The 24,096-nt window shown below is 39.8% G+C and overlaps 1 protein-coding gene and 1 long non-coding RNA gene across 3 annotated transcripts in view; one reads left to right on the top strand and one right to left on the bottom strand.

Moving 5' to 3' along the window:
- The window catches only part of NEDD9 (neural precursor cell expressed, developmentally down-regulated 9), a 44,621-nt gene extending 38,568 nt beyond the window's left edge, over positions 1-6,053 (bottom strand). The window contains exon 1 of the mRNA XM_006909264.3: positions 5,872-6,053. Coding sequence (XP_006909326.1) covers positions 5,872-5,883 — 12 coding nt within the window. The 5' untranslated portion in view covers positions 5,884-6,053. The remainder of the gene's footprint in view (positions 1-5,871) is intronic.
- Positions 1-24,096, top strand: part of LOC112477637 — a 90,737-nt gene that overhangs the window by 12,232 nt on the left and 54,409 nt on the right. The gene's annotated exons all lie outside the window — the stretch shown is intronic.

Below are 24,096 nucleotides of genomic sequence, written 5' to 3'. Positions count from 1 at the left end.
TTGTTTATCTTGGCAAGGAGGATTGATATTTAAGTCTATATGTTACTGCAGAGTGATGCCATGGGCTCGGTGGCTGGCATTTCAAACCAATTTGTTTAGGTTTCTTTCTAACCTTAAAGAGATCTAAAAATAGACCTCTTACTTTACATCTAAAAATAGACCTCTTACTTTACATCTACATCACTCTAATTGACTACAATAGGATAAGGGGTATAGTTTACACTGATCTTCTATACCATCTTTGCATTTTACCTTTGACTTTTTAAATTGGTGAATTTTTCTTTTCCTCAACTAATATTTTTGTTTTGGGGAAACAATTCAAGTGAATGTTTCCTCTTAAATTTGTATATATATAACGCCTGCATATCCATGTATTTGTGTGTATATATATATTGTATATATAGCTTATAATGTATAATATAATAGCTGCTATTTTTAAATGCCTACTATGTGCTAGAAGCTGTTGATTTTCATATCTTATAGCTTTACAACTATATGATATGATAGGTATTTTAAAAATCCAATTTTTATAAATGAGGACATGAAGCCCTGCAGTATCCTGCCTATTACACTGTTAGGAAGTAACCTAAGTAGGATTTGAAACAAAACCCATATTCTTTCAACTTAATGCCATATTCATTAAGACTTTTTAAAATGGCACTTTCTCTAAATATTTTATGTAACTTAACATTCAGTTCAACATTAGTTCAGTACTTACTATGAAGGTCCTATAATTCCAGGAATATCAAATCTTATTAACAACAGTGAAGATACCAAGCATTAATATATTAGCAAGTGGGCAAATGAATGTGCTGGTAATTCCCTATGTGTGGCATTTACATTTCTACAATACATATCCAGGTCCATGGGATACTCAGTAATACTCAACCATCTTAAACTAGTAACTGGGATTTTGACATAATCTTGTCACCAAGTCTTGAGTCCACACTATCCTTTCAACATCTATTGAGCATTTACTGTACAAAGAGAGATGGAGCTGACTGGCATTGTCTACTTACCATATGCCGGGAGCCATGGTAAGTACTTACATTCATATATTATCATGTTTAGGCCTTAGAACAATAACATGAGGCAGTTATTATTCCTGTTTCCAGATAAGAAAACTGAGGCTCAGAGAGCTGAACTTGCCCAAAGTTACAGAGCATTAAATCACAAGAAATAATAATGCCTTCCTCTAAAGCCCATGCTGTATCTTGTCTATACTACAGGAACATACAAGACAAAGGCCCTGTCACCTGCCATAACAAATCCTAGATCATACTTTTTATTCAATCGATCTGCTTCTACATATAAATAAAGGCCACCCTTCACTTCTTTATTGTATTCAATGGAGCTTACCTAAAACTGGACAGACCCAGCGGGTAACCTGTATGAGTTACAGGTATCATTAAGATAGTGATTTGATTGAAAGGAGTTAATAAGGTAGGTAGTACTAACAGAGTAGGGCAGAGGTAAAAAAGCCTATTGTAGGGAGTCATGGAGACACAAGTTTGGGCTTTTGATTGCTTCATAGAGTGGATGAATGAGGAGACTTGCTCTGTGGGAAGTACAGACTAACCAAGCCATGTAGGTGCAAATAGACAGGAGAAAATAAGTCAGAGAGCAGCACGAGAACAACATTTCCCAGAGTAGAGTCAAAAGAGAGGAGAGAGGTGGGGTACAGGGTGTGCTTTGAGGGTGTCACGTCTGTGTGGGCTGGGAAGGTCAGCCTACAGAAGTCTGGTATTAAAGAAGGATAAGGGATGCTTGAATGAGAGACAATGAGGTCATAAGGGCATACACAAAAAGGAAGGGAATTTGCAAAGGGGCTGAAAAAGTAGAGAGGAAGTTGTTTTAAGAAGTCTTGGGGGCAGGGCGGTGCAGACAGGAAGCCACTGATGAATTCTGAGAAGAGGACTGATGTAGATCCCAGCAAGAAAAGGATGCTAAAGGCATCCTTGTTATGTCCACACTGTGCAACTTGCTACATTTGGTATTATCAGAACATCTTCAGCTCTACAAAGACTTTCATCTCTGTGTAGATTAGTCATTTAGCCACGAAAGTGGATTTGCTCAATAAATAAATAATATATAAAGAAATAATTAAGATTTTTCAAAGCATCTTCTGGGGAGAGGCAGGAGTTTCTAATTGGATTGAGTGCAACAAATCATCTAAAGAGAATAAAGAATTTAAAACCAAAATGTCAAAGCAAGGAAAGAACTGGGAATCATATAGGTCATAAATGACCATATTAACTAAATAGAAGAAGCTCAATTATTTTTTCCTCAAGCTAGCTTGAGAAAATAAAAATATTTTCAAAGTCCCCCCAAAAGTTTTAAGTAGCATACACTTTCTCGTTCCCCTAAACTTGCTCACATTCAAACAGAACAAAGAAATTTGAATTTCAGAATATAGTTTTCTGATTTGAATTGTAAGTTCCCCCCGTAATTTTTCTTCAGTCCAAGCATTTAAAAATGAATTTGTTGAATGGTAGATTAGATAAATAATTTAGAATTTTAATGGCGGCACACAGAGTTCAGAAATTTGGCAAATCCACAAAAGCTGCTCAGCTATTAGAGATCAGACAGGCAGCGCCTGCTGAGCACCCACCTGGCCTGAGCCAGCATAAAGGGGTGGGGTTTTCCGCCTCTGTTCAAATACAGCTGTACATTGGCCTTTCAATCACCCTCCTGCATGAGAGCAGCCAAAATCCACCTCCAGACTCCCAGAAGTGGAGCCTTTGCTGAGCAAGCCACAGTCCCTTCTCCCCATTTCAGAACATGCTCTGTATATTCAGAGTAGCTTGTAGAAAACTCTTAATAAAGCCCCCATAATTTACTATCACAAAACCTCAGCCTGAATTTTTTTAAAGAGAAATGTAATATTAAGTACACATGAGAGTGACTACAGCCTTCTTATGAACAAATTAAAAAAATATACAATGAAATAAAAATGGACTAGATAGATGCTAATCAAAAAAGTTTACTGAAGTAATAGCTCACATTCCACAGTTCTCAAGATTATTGTAAATACATAGCTGACTGACCTGGAGTAGAAGTGCAAAATGAGTGGAGGTTTGGTTGTTCTCCAGTTATGATCCCTGAAGTAGCCAAACCAGATAATCTGGTTAAAAAAAAAAAATCTTATAGTGGCCTTATAGTGGCTGGATTATAAATTTCTCAGTGAACATTTTTAAGTTTGACTGCACTAAATTTACAGTGTATAGTGCAATACAGTGTTTAAAAGATAATTCCTGACTCCAGGATTTTACAATCTAATAATTATCTGGCTTTCCTACCTAAGTGACTCAAATTAAACAAATAATGGCGAAACATGCATTTCGCTTTGCTTTGAGTTATTGCCTAAAAAAAGGACTCTATTCTGCAAGAATACTTGGGATGATATAGAGTCTTAAATTTCCTGGGAGAAGAAAACACCATTTATATAGCACATTTTAGGGAGGTCAAAGATGGTTCTTTCTTTTTCTTTAATAATAATTTAAAGTCACAAGTTCTACAACCAGATCATCTTGATTCAAATCCCAACTCCACCACTTTTTAGCTGTGTGGCTTTGGATAAATTACTTAGCCTCTCTGTGCCATAATGTCCATATTTGAAAACGAGTATACTCATACAAACCTCAGAGAGTTATTGGGAGAATTAAATATGACAATCCTGTATTGTCATGGTAAGTCTTAAGAAATGTTATTGATCACTTCTTTACCTTTGTGTCATCTTCTCTACTTAAAATTACAAAATCTTCTCCTTAAATAAAGTTATCTATTATTAACAAGAGAGAAAATAGGCTTTATAAGAAAGGGGAAGTAGATTGCTTCGGCTATTGGTTCATTTTGTAGTCAACACAAGGTGTCAATCTGTCATTTGGTCAGTTAGAGAATTCAGGACCTTTGCTGGTGAAGGAATCCACGAGCTAATAAAATCATGTATTTACCTCAATTGGTAGGGTGTTCAACACTGGTAAGACTCGGTAGAGAGGCAAGTTTTCTTTGTGAGGGCCAGGTGAAATTTATATAATCTGTTGCCATGATGTTTTCTTTCCATAAGAATAAAACTAAACATGATGAGGTCACTGAATAAAAGTGACTTTAGACTGTCACTTTTGTCACTTTCTAGATTGCAACACTCGACGTTAATTTCAGCCCTTTGTACTTTCCAATAATAAATTTATGAACAAATTATCTTTTTTTTCTTTTGCAAGCTGTTTTTGTGAACTAAAGGCATTCCGCAATAGGGAGAGAAGGGACAAAGACTCAATGCAGGCTAAATAACATATAAGTCCTATCACTGCTCTAAATAAGGAAACTGTGGAAATTCAGGTGAACTACTTCAAGAAAGAGAACTTTCCTGCCAGATAGAAGGATTTGTTTCTGGTTGCACCTTAAAGTCAAATATTAAGAATTTTCAAGATTATCTATTCCTCTGATCTTGCCTATTAAGGCAGATAACAGAAAGCTGATAGTAGAGTGATAACTGATACCTATGTCTTCAGACAGCTTTAACCTTTTCAAGGAGAACTATAACTCATATCTTATAAACAAAGGCTTTCAACATTTAGATTTAGGGCTTTGAATTAAGATTTATAACTTTCCAAGAAATGATTGATCACTGAGGTTAGCCAGTGGCTAATAGCCATAACCAAGTATTTACAACATCACATTAAAAAAGGATGGGCCAGTTAAAGTGTACAGATGAAACTTATTGGATTTCATTAACTAATGTCACCATAAAAAATAAAATTTACATTGCTGAAATTTCTCAAGTACAGAAATAAATAAATAAATAAATAAATAAATAAAGATGGGCCAGAAGCTTAGATAATTCGGAGAGGAAGTGAAGTAGCTCCCAGCTACCACAATCTGAAGGTCACAGAAGTAATACAAATTATCAATCCAAAAGCATAGCCACCTTGCCAGAATTCATTTTAATAATAATACTTTTATTTAAAAGCACTAAGACTAGTGTCTATTCTGGAATAGAAGTAGTCATCCTTTAAGGAAAATCCACACCCTATTCACTGCAATCTGCTCTGTACAGTGTCCCTGGAAACTCCTTGCCTCCTCTATGAGGGTGACTTAAAATGGTATATGCTGAGCAAATTGTAATCCTTTTGCCAAGAATAAACACATAAATGGTGCAAAATGGATGGGAAAATAATGCTGCCGAAGTGTCATGGCACTCTGTAAGCTTCAGAAGACAATAAATTCGCCTGAGCCTTTAGAACTTCAGTCCATTCAAGCGCCAACAAAAACGTTTTCAAGAAATGACAAATACTCATTTGTTCTTACAACCAACGTCATTTAAGGATATCAAAATTTTCCATCATCAGCTGTATAACACCTGAGACTTTTAATTTCTACCACCCAAAGTACACATGGCAAACTGCTTCCCGGACCAAACGCTTAAAGCGAAGGCTGAAAACTGCTTTAAAAGCCAGTCTGAGAGACTCAGCAGTTCTGATTCCACTCTTAGTACAGCTCCCCGGCTACCCCCGGACAGTGGAGGCCAGGCCTGGTAGAGCTGCGAAAACTTGAGCTAATGCTTGCTCCACTTTAAGTAAGTTAGACACCCTCTGATCTACAGTGGCCGCCACAGATCGGCTCTAAGACTAATTCCCCCAAACTTTCAGTAGAGATGGACCTCAGCGTGCTGTGAACTCCCAGAGTGGGTCTTAGCGACTTCGTCTCTGCCTGCCTGTTTGTATGCCAAATTCAGTGACTGAAACCCATCTCAGAATTCTCTCGGGCATACAAGGCGTCCCTGCACAGGAGCTGTCACGATGACACACACACACACACACACACACACACACACACACACACTGAAACCTTATGTAAAAGCCCCTCTCTTACCTTATACTTCATCTCGGCAGCGGTGAACTGAGTCGTTTTCCTACACTAGTTAGACTGCATTAAGCACTGGCGTGCCCGCGCCTCCATCGAGTGTAGTGCTAAATGAAAGTGAGAACGGTCCGGGGCTAAGGCCGGTTTTTCAGTCCTTTCGCGCAGAGCTGCGACACGGCTATGCTCCAAAGCCTCTGAGCTCACTGTTTTGATTAAGGCGGGACCATCATCACTCACTATATTTGCATACCCTCCCGTCATTGGCTAGTAGGCCAAGGTAATACGATGCTCCGCCCAGTTCTTAACTTCTGAAAACCGACAAAGAACTTGTAATATGATCATTTATTTTACATTATCAGAAAGGTTGGAAAATAAAACAAAGTGGGGAACCGTTCCCAATTTTACCCTCCCCCCAAAAAACCTGGGAAGAGGAGATAATTTTTTTTTTTTAAAGATTAACCTACGTTTTAAAGAAATAGAATTCACAAAGCAGTCTGACAGTCGTGCTTCCTGTGACCTAGCAACTACTTCACAAACCCATTTCATTTCAAAGCCATTCACTTCTCAATCTTTACATGAAACGAACTCTGGGGAACAAAAGGTTTTCTGTCTCCGGGCCCCTTTTTACTAACTACCCCTGCTGATATCTCTCTCTCTCCTTCTCTCTTCCCTCCCTCTCCTTTTTTGTGGCTGTTTGCTTTTTTTGTTCTTTTCAGTGTTCAAAGTACTTGCGACGTCAGTCTGGAAGGAGCCAGAATATAATTCTCCCTCAGTGAAAAGGAACTCCCTAGGCCAGGCACCAGGGTTCCCTGGCCAGCTTCTCGCTAGGACCTCTCAGAATTGAGTATCAGCCACATTCAACGACCTTCTCTGGCTTTGCTGAGGATAATGGTTAGATGTGACCCCTCAGATGGGGCTGGCTAGTGCACACCCTATATATCATCACTGTCCACAGAATACTGTGTTCTTTGATGGCTGGCATTTCTAGCGCCAGCTTTGAACACTGCAGTTTTTCCTTCTGACCTCTCTCCTGAAGGTGACCCATTAACCCACCAACACTTATTATCCAGGGAACAAAAAGATGCCTACTGTTTGATGAGACTGGTTAAAAAGACCCGTCTCTCCACAGTGAAGCACAAGACATTTGGTTCAGCTTCATGATTTCTGTAGAGAAAGACATCACCCAGGAGAGGACAGAAATGGTTACTTTTAGCAACTTTCCTGAAGGATAGAGGGGTGAGGGGAAAATTCCCTCTAACTAGGCCTCAGGATTCAGAAGTGGCCAGTGCAGACAATAGCTGTCCAGCTGTCCCTGAGTGGGATGGACTCCGACCAGACTACACGACTTAGATGGAAAAATCAGCTCTTATTTTTTTCCTGACCAAGTTCGACCAAAATCAGTTTGATTTGTCCCCCACCCTTCCCCTTCTCAATGGATTAAAATTACTTTTAAGATCTAAGCAAAAAGATTAGGAGAACAGCTGCCTTACAAAAGTAGTTTCCAGATCCAGGGCTCACAGTTTACTTCGCAATTTAATGTGGCACCTATTCCCTGGACATGACCCCCAGGCAGTCATAATGAGGTTGACACACCGGTTTGGGCATTTGCTAGACCTTGCTATTCCTCATTTAGCCTTAGAGTGAAAATGAGCCTGAGTGATTCTGCAAGATCTTTCTGAACTCAAGCTAAGCATGAAAAATACTGCACTGCAAAGATATTCCTAACAGTCCCACAGACTTATTTGAGAGTCGTTAGTTTGCAGGAAATTGTTTTTGGTGTCTGCCTGAGTTAGTCAAAGGCCTTCCCATCTGTAAGATGAGTCTTGTGGCCTCCAGGAGATCTAGATAACATTCCTTTGGCTTCCTAAGCAGGAAAGCTGAATCCTCCTTCTGTTTTGTTTGATGAGTACCTTTGAGTAGTGAACACTATCTCACCCCATTTTAATGCTTTCAAAACAGTTTCCCGATACAGAAGCTAGGGCTTTTTGTCATTTCATTTTCTACTAGAAAGCTTAATTCACATCTAGTGGCTGTCCCACTTTCTGTCCTGTATAGTAAGACAGTTAAAATCCACCTGAAGTTCATTTCGAGGTAGTTTGGGTCATTGTATTGTTAGTTTTATAAAGAAAAGCACAAGGATGTTCAAGGCAGTTAAACCTGTGTTAGAATCTCAACAAATTTCTTAACTTCCTAATTTTGGTGTCGTGAAGTATAAAATAGAAAAACTAATAATGTCTACCTGCTAGGATTATAATAAAGATTATTTGAGATAATGTAGATAGATAGTAACAGTACATGGCATATAACAAGACCTTAATAAGTGGTTATTATTATTTAATGTTAAATTTATTATATATTACTTTTTACTATTTTATATACTATTAATGTTAACTATCAAGTAAATAATATTAATAATTAATTATTTGATTAATTATAACTATTGTCACTATTAGACTGTGAACGATATTAAAAGTGTGGTAGGAATTCAGGGAAAGGGGGAGGAATCCCTTCATTTGTGTGCCATCCATTCACAAGGCAGCTTTCTAATTTAAGAAATATCAATTGAGCACCTACCATGTGTCAGGTACTGTTCTGGGTGGGAAGGATACAACAGCAGCCCAGGCAAAGTCTTACCCTCATGGAGCTTACAGTCTAGTGGGAGTGAGGTACAATAATTAAATGAATATATAGTATAAATTTGGAATGATAAATGCTATAAAGAAAAATTAAGCAGGGAAAATTGCTAGAAGAAAACAGGCCAGGATGGGGGTGAGGGGGGCAGTCTTATTTTAGAAAGAGTGGTCAGGTAAGACCCTCTAAGGAGGTGATGTTGAAGCAGAAGTCTGAGTAACATGAGAGATACTCTTAAATATTTGGGAAAGAACATTCTAGATAAAGGAAGTGGCCAGTGGATAGGGCTTGAGGAATAATGAGCTTGGTATGTTTAAGAGCAGTGAGTAGTCCATACACCCCATGAGGGGGCACCCAGGGAAGGGGTGAAGAGGACAAGCTCAGAGAGGTAGGTGGTAGCAGTTGGGGTTTTCTCTTGAATGTCACTGATGCATTTAGAGCAGGGAATGATATGATCTGTTTCTCTGTTTTTACCTTTTGTTTAAACACTCAAGAACAGCAGGCTATTAGTTAAAATATTGAGCTCTAGTTTTAATGCAGTTTATATAATGCAGGTAGTAATTACATTATTAATGTCATCCAGAATTTTTCCTTCAAAACTTTTTGGGGAAACACAAATTCTTTCAATGAACAGTGAAACAAGCTTCTCCCCATCTATTACCTGAGATTTGGGATGTAAAAATACCTTTTAAACTGTGCCATATAAATGCTGCTGATTGATTTGTAGAGTTGTTCTAGTACTCCCATGGGCTAAAATGGGCTTCAACCCTACCCTGTGCTCACCAGCACTCTCTTAGCCTGTCAACCTTGCCACCTGCCTGTTTGTCTGCCAAGGGCTCTATCTCCTCAGACAATCACTCAAGCAGGCAGGAGCAAAGGAAACGGCATCGAATGTCATCCAACAATTTTCCAGCTGCCACTGGGCACTAGCATGGATACTGCAAAAAGTCAAGATGATGTTAGAGTGAAGAGATTCATTCTTTTGCCCACAACCATGTGGCTGCCATCTAAGAGTGAAGGGCAAACAGAGCATATGAGGACAGGAAGTCTAGTTCAGCCCTTGGGAGTCTAGTTCAGCCCTTCATACAGAGGACAAAGACACTGTGCAGAGAGCGAACACCGTCACAGACACTCCCACCTCTCCTTCCCCCGGTTTAGATCAGAACAATAGTCAGTACTTTAGATCAGTCCTCCATATCTCTTGTCTGGCCTAGTCCAGTCATTCTTTATAGTGTCCCTGCCTGAGATCTCTTCCTGCTCCCACATTGCTACTTGTTTAATTTCTAGAATACAGAGCCGATCACATTACTACTATGTTTAAAAACCCCTAGGAGCACCTCAATGCCTTAAAAAACAAAATATGCACACTTTGGCGTAGACTATATCTGAGCTCACCCTCTCTTTCTGGCCTCATCTCCCATAATCTCCTCACTCCACATCCCACACATTCTAGCTACAAGTAGGGTGTGTGTGTGTGTGTGTGTGTGTGTGTGTGTGTGTGTGTGTGTGCGTGTGGCAACTCACCAAATCCAAGACTCACTTATACCATCTTGACTTTGCACAGATGAGTCCCTCTGCAGAGGTTGTCCTCCCTTCGCTCCTCTGCTATCAAGCCTAGCCCCAACACTGACTTGTTTGTGCTTACATGTCAACAACTTTCACCCTGCTCACCTCGCCCTTTCAGAACTAATTCCTTCTTCTCTTTGCTATGCCACCATTGTACTTGGAACACGGGGTATTATTATCAAGCTTTTCCATGTTGTATCTTAATGATTTATTGACATCTGTTTCCCCAGCTTCAAGGTGAGCTCCAGAGGTATGGGGTACTATCTTGTTCAACACTGTGTCCCCTGGAGGCTTATACCTTATAGGCGTTTAAATACTTGCTGAATGAATGATTAAGAGGATAAATGAAACTTTAAAGAATGTGTGTTATCTGGAGGTTCTGTCTGATACCCATGAAGGGAATGGGGAGGACTTATGTTTCAGGGAAGCAGTGCAGTTTACACTTATTAGAAGCTAAGATGTACTTTTTCAGAATCACATGAGTCCCTGATACCCATGAAGGGAATGGGGAGGACTTATGTTTGAGGGAAGCAGTGCAGTTTACACTTATTAGAAGTGGAGCTAAGATGTACTTTTTCAGAATCAACTTGAGTCCTGTTGCCACTTCCGGCTCTTGGACAGGGGTCAGTTCTTGGCTTGTGAGCACCTATTTTTACATGACCTATGAGCTAAGAGCTACCTTTTTAAATGGAAGAAATCAAAAGAAGAATATTATTTCATGACATGTGAAAATTATGTGAAATTTAAATTTCAGTGTCTATAAATATTTACTGGAACACAGGCACCCAATCATTTATGCATTGTCTTTTGAGCTGCAATGTCAAACATGTGTAAGTTGCATCGGAGGTGGTAAAAAATGTATGCAAAGCTAAAAAAATGTATTATCTGGCCTTCCACAGAAGAAGTTTGCCAATCTATGCTCTAGAATAGTGCAAAATATATCCATCTCTGAGTTCAGACTAAAGCATAGATCCTTCCACATCCACAGAGAAACAATTTAGAAATACCTATTATAGGGCCATGTTTTACCATTTCTAATTTGATACCGCTTTTTAAAAAAAGTCTGTATATACCAAAGTTATTTCAAAAAATAATCTGAGGCAGCAACTTTTCAATTCTACATGTCTCCAGAAACCTCCCAAAACAAAGATGAGCCATTGAGAGTTTTCTTTAATCTAACTGGCCTCTGGTTCAGTCAGTCTCGATTGAAACCATCCCTGATGCCAGGTACTGTGTTAGATATTCACAAACATTTTTTCATTAAATACTCTTTTTATATAATAATCCTGTGAGGTAGGTTGTAGTGTTCTAGTTTTACATGTAACAAAACTGAGACTTGGAGAGATTCTACAACTGGTACAAAGTTATGGACAGGTGAGTGGCAGCTCTGATACCGAATGCAGGCTTTCTGGCTCCTGAGACTGCGGTGTGTTATACTACCCAAGGCTTCCTCTAGATGCCTTTGTTGTCTGAGTCTCCATTTGTAAAGTAGTGTCTAATACTCTAGTGGGACTAAGCCTAAAAAGTATTCTTCTCAAGTTGTGACTAGGAATAAGAGTGTGCGTACAAACAAATACACCTCTTACTCACTTGTACTTTCAGGTCTATATATATGTTGTCCCTCTTGCCTAGACTGCCCTTCTTTCATCATTCTGCTTACTTATATCCTACCTTTCCCCCAGTTTGAACTCCATGTACTTCATTAAACCTTTTCTAGAAAATCTCTCCATTGTTCATATTCCCCAAAACACCCTCTGTGTCTCTCTCATTACCCATGGCCACAGCGTTCCCCAAATCTGACCTCCTTAAAAAATAACCTCGAATGCTAGGACTTCTCCCATTCAAGCTGGATTTAGTGGGCCTGTTGTGAGGCCTTGGAATTTACACATTCAAAAGATCCTATGATTCCGTATACAGTTTTATGTGTGTATCATATCATTTAGTGCTTAGTTATTGCACTGTACTGTTTCACCTGTGAGAGCTTCTTCTCCACAATAAGATCTTAAATAACTTGTAGAAGGAGATCCTAGCTTTTCTTCAGCTGTATCCCCCTCTGCACTTAAGTAGCTAACTGAAACTCATCTTATGTCTTCTCAGAGGCCTGTGTATTGTCCATGCACCGTGCTTTTAATGACGTCAACATGGAAAACATAAATCACTTTCAGCAGGCAGGGGAAAGAACATCTTTCACTCCAGGCAATAGCCCTCTTTTATTTGTTGAGCAGGTCAACATCTAGGAATGAATGAAAGTCTATTACTGGAGAAAAGCTTCAAGAACAGTCTCTAATGCTTGCTTCTTAATGTGCTGTGGAATGGAGCTTTCATTCATTTTCCTCTGCTAATATTTTGGCACAAGAGACCTCACGAAGGTCATCCAACTCCAACCCTCATGCCTTTTAACTGCGGTGTAACCGTGTCCTAGGAATAAACTCTGTTTTCTGAAAGATTTGTTAAAGGCATTGTTTAAAAATATTTGTTGCTGCAAATGGAGGGTGGTGTTTATTAAAAAGGCTTGTTGACTCATGATTTCTGAATTACTTCTAATTTTATTCCTCCCTGACTTATTTCTTATTTTTACTCAATGATGAGCCACCTGCGGTGAGGTGTGGCTCTAAACAACAGAGACTAGAAATGATTCCTCTAGATCTCTATTTCCTGCATGACATGATGGATTCCCACATTGTGAAGACTTTACAAGGTCTCATTGACCCTTCACTCAGCCAAATTTATAAGTGTGTTATTACTATCCTTTTAAAAATCCACCACCCTCTTTTCCCAACCTCAGTACCACTGCTTTCTGCCTTTCATCTCATACTCTTTGAGGTAGCTTTAATCTTCCCAAGGGTACAGTATTAAAATTGAGTGCTTTAGGTCCCTCTCAGTCCTTGATTAACCATGAATGAATACATGTAATACTGTTCTACTAAGAACCCAGTGGATCCCTGTAAATGAGATGATTGTGGGCAATACTTTGACTTGATTTTTGAAAAACTGTGCAATTGTGAAGTTTTTGATGCTATTTCTGCCTTTCATCTCATACTCTTTGAGGTAGCTTTAATCTTCCCAAGGGTACAGTATTAAAATTGAGTGCTTTAGGTCCCTCTCAGTCCTTGATTAACCATGAATGAATACATGTAATACTGTTCTACTAAGAACCCAGTGGATCCCTGTAAATGAGATGATTGTGGGCAATACTTTGACTTGATTTTTGAAAAACTGTGCAATTGTGAAGTTTTTGATGCTATACATATACATATACATATACATACACATACACATACATGTACATATACAATAGTATTATTATAACTTTGGAATACTTAATTACTACCTTTTTTCCCCAAAGAACTAAACAACGTAACAGATTAAATTACATATTAAGCAAATTCACTCAACTCCAGTGAAATACGACAAGCAATTGTGAGGCTCCATTTTAGCACTTAGTATTTTCTTCATATGAACAATTTGGGTGAGTTCATTTATGGGTGAAATTATATGAAAAATTAGAAACACATAATAAAGGATTGGGTTTATTTATCTTTATAAATGTGCAAAAGTTTAAATTTCTACTATTTATATGTATCCTGCTGGGCCAAGGAATGAAGTTCAGTGGAACAAAAGGAGTTTAATAGTAAACTTCTGCAGACTGCCTGGCAAAGGCTTTCTCTTGTTTTCTCTAGCCATGAGGTGTTCTGTTATTGAATGCTTTAGTTTTTTCCAAATAAACAATTGTTATACGAAACTGTCATAGAAATCTCTTCTGCTGGTAGAAACTTTAGACTGTGGATTTTTGCAAAGGTCAAGGTGATCTGTCAAGACCAAATAAACAGGAATTCCATAACTGGAGGGAGAATGGTCTTCTACTCTTTCCGAAGACACTGCCCAACACAATAATAGTGCTACATAATATTTATTAAATAAGAAGGAACAAAGGCAGCATGTTCTTTCTTGTTAACTTTTGTTCTTCCTTTATATATTCTTAAATTTGAAACATCTTCCTGACCCCTCTTCGCATATCTATTATCACTGTAGATATACTACGACATGGTAACATGACCTAATATGCTAGAACTTTGTAGCCTCCTTCCCATTCTCCACTTTTTGCTACTGTCTAAGTGGACTAAACAGAGAAGCTAATGGACTATGTGACTTAAATTCCTGCATGGGACTGAATGTTCTGTTTCCAATCTACTCCCAAGCTTTACCATTCTCCAGACACTCTGGCTGCTAAAGGTTAGCTTCCACATCCAACATCCTGTATAACTCTAGTGTGGAAGTGGGGTGGAAAAGAATAGGGGAGCATGGGAGTGGGTGTTTTAAACACCAAAATACCACTTTCCTGGAGACACCGGCTAAACCATTTCTTTGCATTTGGAGACATATTCCCCTTCTGGGCCCTATAAGAACCCAGCTGACCCAGTTCTCCAAGGAAGCCTGCCTCCTGTTCCTCAGCGCTCTCCTCAGCTGAGGCTAGTGAGTTGTCCAGCAGGCCCGGTCCCAGGGCATCTGTCCTGTCTGGCTGGCCCAGGCAGCCGCCAGCTGGTGCTGATGAGCGAGTAAAAGGAATCTGAGTAATGCAGGGCCTGGGGTTGGGTAGGGGGTGGCAGGATGTGAGGAATGTGGTATGGGGACACAGCACACCCGGTATTGTTAAATACAAGCTTTTGAAGAGTTTGATTCATTTTAGAAAGCAAACAAAATGCTCCAGCTATCAGCAATCTTTTATTTTGTCTGCCAGAGGAATGCCTTTCCAGCGTGGGCCAGAGACTGGGCACTTGTGGAGACACCAGCATCCATCCTTGACTTGCTGTGTGGAGAGTAGACAGCACATTCCATTCTGCCCACTGAAGCTGAGAAATAAAGAGCGGCTCCCTTCTTTATAAGAAAAACCGAAAGGGAGCCCTGCTAATGAGCATGCCCCAGGACTTTAAGGCTTACTCACTCACAACCACTGAGGTTTACAGATGTTAAGTATAAGTTCCCTTAATTTGCTTAGGTCCTGGCACCCTGTGATTTTAGACTAGAGGGTGTAGACAAAGGGGTATTGCAAGGATTTTCTTGAGCTTCATTGCCGGCAGTTCTTATGACTCATGCTTTAATCAGCCTTTGGAGCTTCTGGTCTTCGGAAAGGTAGAGGGTTGGGAGAAGAAGCAAGGCTTATGCCCTTCCTGCCCTTAGAAGATAGAGGCCACATGTTCCGCAGCTTTTGATTTTGCCATCTCAAAAAATTGCTCTATATCTTCAAAAGCCATCTCTTGAGCAGTTTTGGGAACCAGGGAGGGAAAAATCTTTCCTCCTTCTCAGGCAGCTCTGTTGCTTTTTAATCCCCCCTCTCAAGCCTACTCTGGGACTCTGCTCCCCAACCCTCCCTTCTCTCATTTGCACCCCCAATCTTTCACATCCTGCTCTCTACAAGTACATTCATGTCCTCCTTGTCCTAAATACAGATCCACGGTTCCTTGTTCAAAAACCTGGAGCCCAGACAAGTTGTGGAATTCAGACTATTTTAGATTTTAGAAACAGATTTAACATCCATACTGCATACTACAAAACCAGTGGTACCCGGGCCAGCATCCCATACACAAACTCGCTCATATTTCAGCAGCTGAATGTACCAAGAGTCATACCAAGTGAAGTCAATGAAGAATGTGTATCACTTCAGGCCAAGCCTGGTCATGTTTTACTGCCAAATAAGTTATGAAAGCACTATAGACTTTTACACTTTATAACAGCGGGTAAGCATGGGCCACCAATACACTTTCTAGTCCTTCAGTACCTTTTCTTTGCCACCTCTGTTTCCCTCAACATCAAACCAAGTGCTCCCTCTCTTTCACTTGCCAAACCAGAGGGTGAACAGAGTCCTGGCCTCCCATTCAGACTTGCTCACCACTGCTGCTGCCATCCACTCAACTGACCAGCATGCAGGCCAGCGCTTCTCAGGCTCTGCACTGTAAAATACCAGTGTTCTCCATTCCCGATCCATCCTGAACCACTAGTTTTGTAAACTACAGGGTTTTCCCACTATCTGAAAGCAGAGCATTCCTATGGAATCTTTTGTAACCTGAAATGGTATAAAATTTAGAAGCGATAATCTTAAGACACATCTTGCTAACTAATGCACAAAATATATGGATATAAAGCCCAGATGCTCACAGACACAGTTCCAAGCTCTGAGCATAGTCCCCAGGGAGGGCGCGCCTGTGTGTCATCTTGCTTCTGGGGGTACTCACTGCCTCTGTAACACTGTGGGTAAACACACACTGAATGCCGTTTTCACTTTCCCCCTTGATTCATAAAAGCGAAAACCTCTTCAGATTTCCATCAGTTAGCGAAAATTGGTACTAATGTAGGTCTTTTGTAAAAATGAAGTGGCAGAACATAAACTTTTGAAAAGCAGGGGGCACCTGTACTTAAAACTAAAAAAATAAAATAAAAAAGGTAAAATACAAACCTCGTTTGTTGTTATTATTACTGAGTTTAACTGTATAAAATGAGTCCTGTTTAATTGCTATTGGAGTTGAGAAGTGCTCACTCTCAGTTTTGCTCTCAAGGTGGCCTGTGCAGGGCTTGGTCTGGTGCAGGTCTGTGTATCCCGTTTTGAGGAGCACTGCATCAAATCCTCGGCCTCCAATACAAAAGCAGTGGAGGCTTGCCTCGGTCCTTTGCACTCCCCGGCTCATGTCATTCTCTACCTGTCTCAAAATGGTTTCCTCCTCGGCTTCCACATCAATATTTCTCAGTCTTCCTTTCAGACAGGCTTTCCCCAAGGTTCCATTTGCAGCCTTTTTCCTTCCGTATTTTCTTTTTTATCTATCTTATTCTCTCAAATGACTTCTACACTCATTTCCATGCTGATGACAATCACATCTCCCGATTTGCGTTTTAAATTTCAAACTCTCAGTTGCTACTTCACTGAAATATTCTAGAGGCTTCTCATAAACTCTTCATATTCACATATTGTGATGGTCAATTTTATGTGTCAGCTTGGCTAGGCTACAATACTCGGATATTTGGTCAAATACTAGTCTAGATGTTACTGTGAAGATTTTTTTTGGCTGAGAACGTTTAAATCAGTAGACTTTGAGTAAAGTAGATTACCTTCTGATATGTGGATGGGCCTCATCTAATCGGTTGAAGGATTTAAGAGAAAAAGACTGACATTCCCCTAGGAAGAGAGAATTCTGCTCTAGATGGCTTTTGGACTTGAGCTTCAACATTAGTTTTCCCCTAGGTCTCCAGCCTGCCAGGCTGCCCTGCAAATTCTGGACATTCTGGACTTCTCAGCTTCCACAATCATGTGAATCTATCCCTTAAATATCTCTCTCTCTCTCTCTCTCTTTCTCTCTCTCTCTCTCTCTCTGTTTTTGACTCTGTCTCTGTCTCTGTCTGTCTCCCTCTCTCACACACACAGATACACATGCCCTATTGGCCTATTGTTTCTGTTTTTCTAGAGAACACTTAATAATACACATAATAAACTTCCCAATGAAACAATGTCTACTTCTAACTATTCTATTTCTATTGATGATGCCATCATTGTCCCAGGTGCCTAGAATCAAAAATTCAGATTTTTGTTTGTTCGTTTGTTTCTTTTTTTTCCTCTTACTTCTCATATTCGATCAGCCATGCCAATTTTTTACCCTCAACATTTGTGGCATAAATATCCTCCTTTTCATTTTTCTACTAATGGAGCATCTCAATCACCATTCAGGCCTGATCTGTCATACCAAACAGGATAAGAATGTATTCCCTGTCCACAGTGATTGTACCAAGAAATTGGCATGTGATGCAGAATCAATCTGAGGTTTTCTTTGAGATTTTGTAAATGAAGGTTGGGATCATAAACTGTAAATGTATGCTTGGCATTGAATATCTTTTCCTCATTGTAGAGAGTGCCTATAGCAGGAAAGTATGAGTTTACATGCAAAAAGAAGCAAAGATATTTGGAGTGGAGGAATGGAGACAACCTCAATCCTGTTGTCTGTGTCTCTGGATTTAGCCATGCCTGAAGTCTACTTATCCAACCTGATTCATAAGGCAATAAATATACTTTTTTGACTAATCTAGTTAGAATTGAGCCTCTTTCACTTGGAACTATGGTGTCCTGACTAACCCTCTGCCAGAAAGTATTCTCCTAAGAGGCAAAGACCATACCTTATTAATTTGTACCCCCTATGGCACCACATTTAGGATTGTCTCAGTTGACATGTTGCACTGAATTTCCAGATTGTCCTTAAAGTACCAGCTGCATTATAAAATTGTGTGTGAGAGGAGAGGAAGAAACAACAGAAAGGAGCATTTTCTGTGGCTCCTATGACAGCAGAAATAGAACAGAGACATATGCATTAGGAAAATTCCAGGGTGGTGGTAGTTGGGGGCATGGTGACTCAAATGAGAAGCAAATATAGCTTTTCCTTTCAAATTCATTGATTTAAACACACATACTAACAATAAAAGGGATAGCAAGACATATTTTTACTATTATACGTGGGGTGGCAGTGTTGTGTCTACCTGTAGATCCGTATAAATATTTATATTTCCTTGCCAATTAACTTGTACTTGTTAATCACTGCTTAGATTTCATCCATCTGTCCACCAATACTTAATAATTGCCCAACAGAATCCTAGGCATCATGGGAGTTACAAAGATGAATAATACCCAGATGTTGCCCTCACTTCTTAAATACCTATTACGGTAGCAGCCAAGGAGAATTCATGAAGATAAACTTGTGTAGAAAAAAAAAAATCACACCGTAAAGTTATGTAAGTTTCTATTTTAAAATCATCTGGTTCTAATTTACTAAATTTAATGCTTTAGAGTCAATGCCAAAGTGCTACATTTGATTTATGGAAATACTTTAGCACATTTTTTCCATCGCGCTCTTGTACAATATATTTACCGCCCTTTTGTTATGGTTAGAAAGATTATGGACCTTAAAAAAGTCCTCTTTACGAGTTTGCTGATATTTTATTATAAAATGCCATAAAATGGAATAAGAAGTCTAGTAAACAATCATATTCACTTAGGAGCATTCCACACGGATTACCTTTTTGTATATATACATGTATATATCTATATACACACACACGTTTCATATATGTGTATATACATACATGTGTGTGTGTATATATAGATATATACATATATATATGAAAATTTAACAGAGAGGTCCATCTGAAAAATGGTTGTTTAAAAACTTTCACTTTATGCTAAACCACTTTTTTTTTTAGGGCAGACAGTTCTTTTTTTGAGGAGGAGTATTTAAATAGCAGTCATACTATGCTACACTGCTAACAAGATAATAATGTTAATATCAAAAGATAAAAGAATGTCATAGACCCAGATTTCCATTACCTAAGAGAGGGCTTACAAGATATTCCAGTAAAATGACCATTGACATAAGTTCCATTTGTGTCAGTGGCTCAGGGTTGGGGCACTTACCAGCAGGGCAGTGGCACAGTCTACCTCAGATTGAGGGACAAGAGATGCTGGACTGCTCTCACTGACATGCTCACACACTGGTGTCCCAGTTCCACTGAAGAGACATAGATATATCAGTCCCAGGTCCCAGGAATGAACCACCTTTACATGGCCTTCTGGGCTCTGGGTTCGACTGGCTTCCTTGGCATGGAAGTTTGGCAAATACCTGAGGCATTTTATAGAAATATCACTGAAGCCTCCCAGACATGTTGTGGTTTAGCCAATAAAACCTGCCCCAAATTTTCAAAGTGGTGTTTAAAGTCCACATGTGTATTCATTTTATTCTTTCTTCACCCTGGACTTGCTGGACTTATAGAAATGAGAGGTTTTTCACTTCACACCCACATGCAGTGAGATGGCTGCTTAGGAATTCCTCCTCCATCTTGCAGCATGGTATTTCTTTAAAACAAAGAAAACTCATTTCCCTTAAACAGAGTTTAGATAACTCTCATAAATGGGAAATTGCAAAGGCCAGCCCAGTCCAAATGTTTTCTTTCCAACTGGCTACCTTTACATCAAGTTATACGACATAGGATACAGGTGTTCAAATACATCGGAATGAATGATAAGTGATTGTCCAGCATGGCTCAAGGGCCTCAAATAATAATGTCCTGCAACCTCCCACATCAAGACAAGGCCTAATTATCAAGACACTGTCTAATATTGCTTTTCTCTGTCCAGTCATGATTTTCCTCCCACCTCCTCTGCCCTGGAGACCGGTCCTCTCATCTCTTCTTGAAAACACTATAATAAAAAATGAAATTAAAAGGGCAATGATAACAAAGTGAAAAGACCACTGTGATCGCTCCCTCCTGGATTCTTCTTTGGAATGTCTCCCATTTCACCTCTTCAAGTTCATTTATTCCTCCCCAGTCCTCAGCTCAAGTCTCACCTTCTCCTTGAAATATACTCCAGCTTCCATTGATGAATTCTTTTCTAGAATTTGAGCTACACTCACAGTCTGTTCTGCCTAGTCTAACATTAATTGACATCATGGCTCCATTGTATATCAATTATGAATCCCTAATTTTGCCTTGTTTGGTGGTGAGTGTCTCATGTTTGTATAACAGTTGACCTTAGAAGTAGGCATTCACCTATTTGACCCAGGAAATAGCAATTTGTTTTTATTGGCATATGGCTTACATACAATTCACCATTTTAAAGTTTTCTATTCAGTGGTTTTTAATAATTCACAGAGTTGTACCACCATCATCACTATCTAATTTCAGAACATATTTATCATCCCTCCCCCCAGATCAAAATTCCATACCCATCAGCAGTCACTCCCCATTCCTCCTCCCACACCTATCCCCAATTCCTTGGCAAGTACAACCTCCAATCTCATTTTTATCTGGCAGTAGCAAAAGTTATAATTGACTTCATATATTTTATTTCCAGCACAATTCCAAAGGCTGACACGAACATGAAATTAGCCATTAAAATTCTTGTATTTATTTAAAAGGATTACTTCGATTGTATGATGAACACATGTATATCTTTAATACTTACTAGAGAATGTGGCATGATAATAACCAAAAAATGGTAATTAAATATAGAATGAGAAAGCAAAAATTGGGGGGAGTGCTCATGAGTGAAGGTTTTGAAAGAGAGGGGATATAAGGTCTCGTTACATGTATTTACCATGTAGAAGTCTTATCATGTGTCAGATACAGCTAAGAACATTATCTAATCTCTGTAACAAACAGTTAGATAGGAGTTAGGAGTCCTACTATAGATGAAGAACCTGATTTTCAGAGAGGTGAATGCCTTGTCCAGGATCACATAGCAAGTGTTTAATCAAGGCTTGTCTGGTTTCAAATCTCATACTTTTAATATCTTTGTTATTTCCTTTGAACGGTGTGGTCCAATAGATCCTCAAACTGGTCCCCAAAAAGTACCCTAGTGAGGAAATTGCTCTTCTGTGGCTAACAGCCAGAGAACAGTGGCTGGTATTATAAACACTTTCCTGACCTGGACAGAAAAGGGCCTGGCTGCTCTGTTAGGCTGCTCAGGTTCCTGGTCACTGTGGTTTCCATGGAAGTCCCTGTAGCCTGTAGCCTATCACATCCCCAAGGCCAGCCTTGTCCAGGCACTTGAGACCAACTCTCTGGTCAGCAGTAAGCCTCCTGAAGGCCAGAGCTACTCTGACCTTCTCCAGCACTGGAACTTACTTGATGGGAGACAGAGGCCCCACCTTGTCCCTGGATGGCCCTGCTGCCTGCATCTGGTTTTAACTGGTAGGCCGGTCTATGAGGACTTGACCAAGTGTCTTTGTAGTGTCTTGCCGGATACTTGCTGTCTCCTACACCTGATCATTAAACAGTGATGCGCTTTAAAGCTCTGTCCTTCTCCTTTTGTTTTCTTTCCCTGGGCAATGCAACCCACTTGCAATGTTTCTGTGGTCACTGATCCACATGCCAATGACTACCCAATTTTCATCTCTGTGGTGGTTAATTTTATATGTCAACTTGGTTGGGCCATCATGCGTGGATATTTGGTCAAATGTTATTTTGGGTATTTATGAGAGGGTGTTTGGATGGGATTTACATTTAAATGGATAGATTTGGAAAAAAGCAGATTGCCCTCCATTTGTGGATGGGCCTCATTCAATCAGCTGAAAGCCTGAGTAGAACAGAAGGCTGACCTTTCCTGAGCAAGAGGAAATTCTAAAGACTTCTTTTGGGCTTCATCTGAAACATTGGTTCTTTCTGGTTCATCACCAGATTGCCTTTGAACTTGAACTTGAACTTCAATTCTTTCATAAATCTCCAGACTGCCAGCCTCCTCCATTGGATTTTGGCCCTGCTAATCCTCCACAAATGTATGAGCCAATTCTTTAAAATAAAAATTTGTCTTGATATACACACATTCTATTTGTTCTTTTTCTCTGGAGAATCCTGATTAGTACAATCTCTGAGATCTAAATCCCTATGTACACCTGGTTACCGAACATCTTCTCTGGGCTGTTCATAGTCACCTCAAATTATGACTTCTGCCACCAGCCCTCAGGCCTCGCTCATCCTCCATATCTCCCCCACAGAAGTAGCTCCACTTCTAGCTATTGTAGCAAGGTGACATCTCCCTTATCCAGCTCACGATCAATCACTAGACATTTTGGTTGTGTTTCCCACATATCTTTCAAGTTATTCACATCCTTCTGTACTCATTTTCCCTGACCATACAGCTACCATCATTCCCTATATTATCCAACAACTTCCCTGAGTCTCTGTTTATCCACTTGGGCTTCCAATGCATTCTTTTCAGTGGGGCCAGAAAGACTTTTTAAAAAGGCAAATCTAATTGTGTTACATTGCCCTCCCTCTACTCAAAGGTTATGCTCTGTCTGCTGAGGTGGGCTTCCTCCCAGCTCCTGCTGCTAGGTCTGCCCTCCTGGTGCACAATGTGGTGAGTGTAGGGGTCATGGCGAAGGGGCTCCCAGCAGCTTCAGCTAGGACCAGGTCATTCCCAGCTTTCTCCAACTCACAGAAGGTCCTGGGCCATGACTGGCTGGGTCCTGAAGTGGATCATGAGCACTCCTTTTACCCATCATTTCACATGAAGAGATATATAAATGGATGGGTGTGGCCAAAGCGTTACCAAACATCCAACAAGTTTGCAATTCAGAGAGAGAGGGAAGGACAAACCAGAACTGGGAGAAGAAACAGTCCCTGCTAGTCTTTCTCCCAAATGGCCATTGTCCTTGGAGGTCAGAGACAGTGCAAAGTTGTAAAATTTTGTGAAATATTGGCTCTGCATGAGAGTTAGAGCTCCATGCTATGCTTTGTAGTCAAAGCCTAAATTTAATATGACACACCATGAAAATGAGACAATTGTATGCTAGCTTTGCTGGAATCCCCATATGTCACCTTCCATTAGTTTCCTTTTCAGGAAATATTGGCTTCCAACATTTCTCCTTTTCCTCAGCATCGTAGACACTAAGGGAAAACATCCCTGTGTGTCCTTAACACACTGAGGAAGAAAGAGGCTACTACGTGCCCAGAATCACATTCCAAATCTATTGAAGAGGATTCTGCTGCCATTCCTGTGACCATGGAGTGCTCAGCTTCTCCAGCATGCTGACATTCACTCAGTAGGGAATCTCTCCTCCCCAGGTCCTGAGAGAAACCTGTTAGTTGAGTCCGGCTACAGTTTTAGTTTGACAGTGATTGCATCCTTAGGATTAGCATATTAGGGAATGCATTGTGACTGCTGCTCTGAGATTTTAGAAGTGGGCACAGCCCGCATGCTTTTCCTCTGAGTACTGAAGTATCCTTAAACTTTACCATTCCATAATGTTTCAAAGTTCTCATCTGCAAATCAATTTAACAAGGTCTCAGGCTGAACCCCTTGGTTAAAACATTAAAATGGTACTTCTTACTAAATTGGGGGATAAAACCACACACGTGCAAATTTTATACTACCTTTAACTCTTATCTCTAACTGCCAATCAGTATGCCATATTTTAATTTCTCTAGGCACTGTGCCTGGATCTTCCACCCATGGAAAGGTCTCAGAATTTTGTTGCAATAAGGAGATTTAAAGGAGACAATGAATTT

Source organism: Pteropus alecto, unplaced genomic scaffold (assembly GCF_000325575.1).
Source record: "Pteropus alecto unplaced genomic scaffold, ASM32557v1 scaffold121, whole genome shotgun sequence".
In the NCBI taxonomy this organism is placed as follows: Eukaryota; Metazoa; Chordata; class Mammalia; order Chiroptera; family Pteropodidae; genus Pteropus; species Pteropus alecto.
The sequence above is the reverse complement of the archived record's forward strand: the minus strand, read 5'-3'. Positions and strand labels throughout refer to the sequence as shown.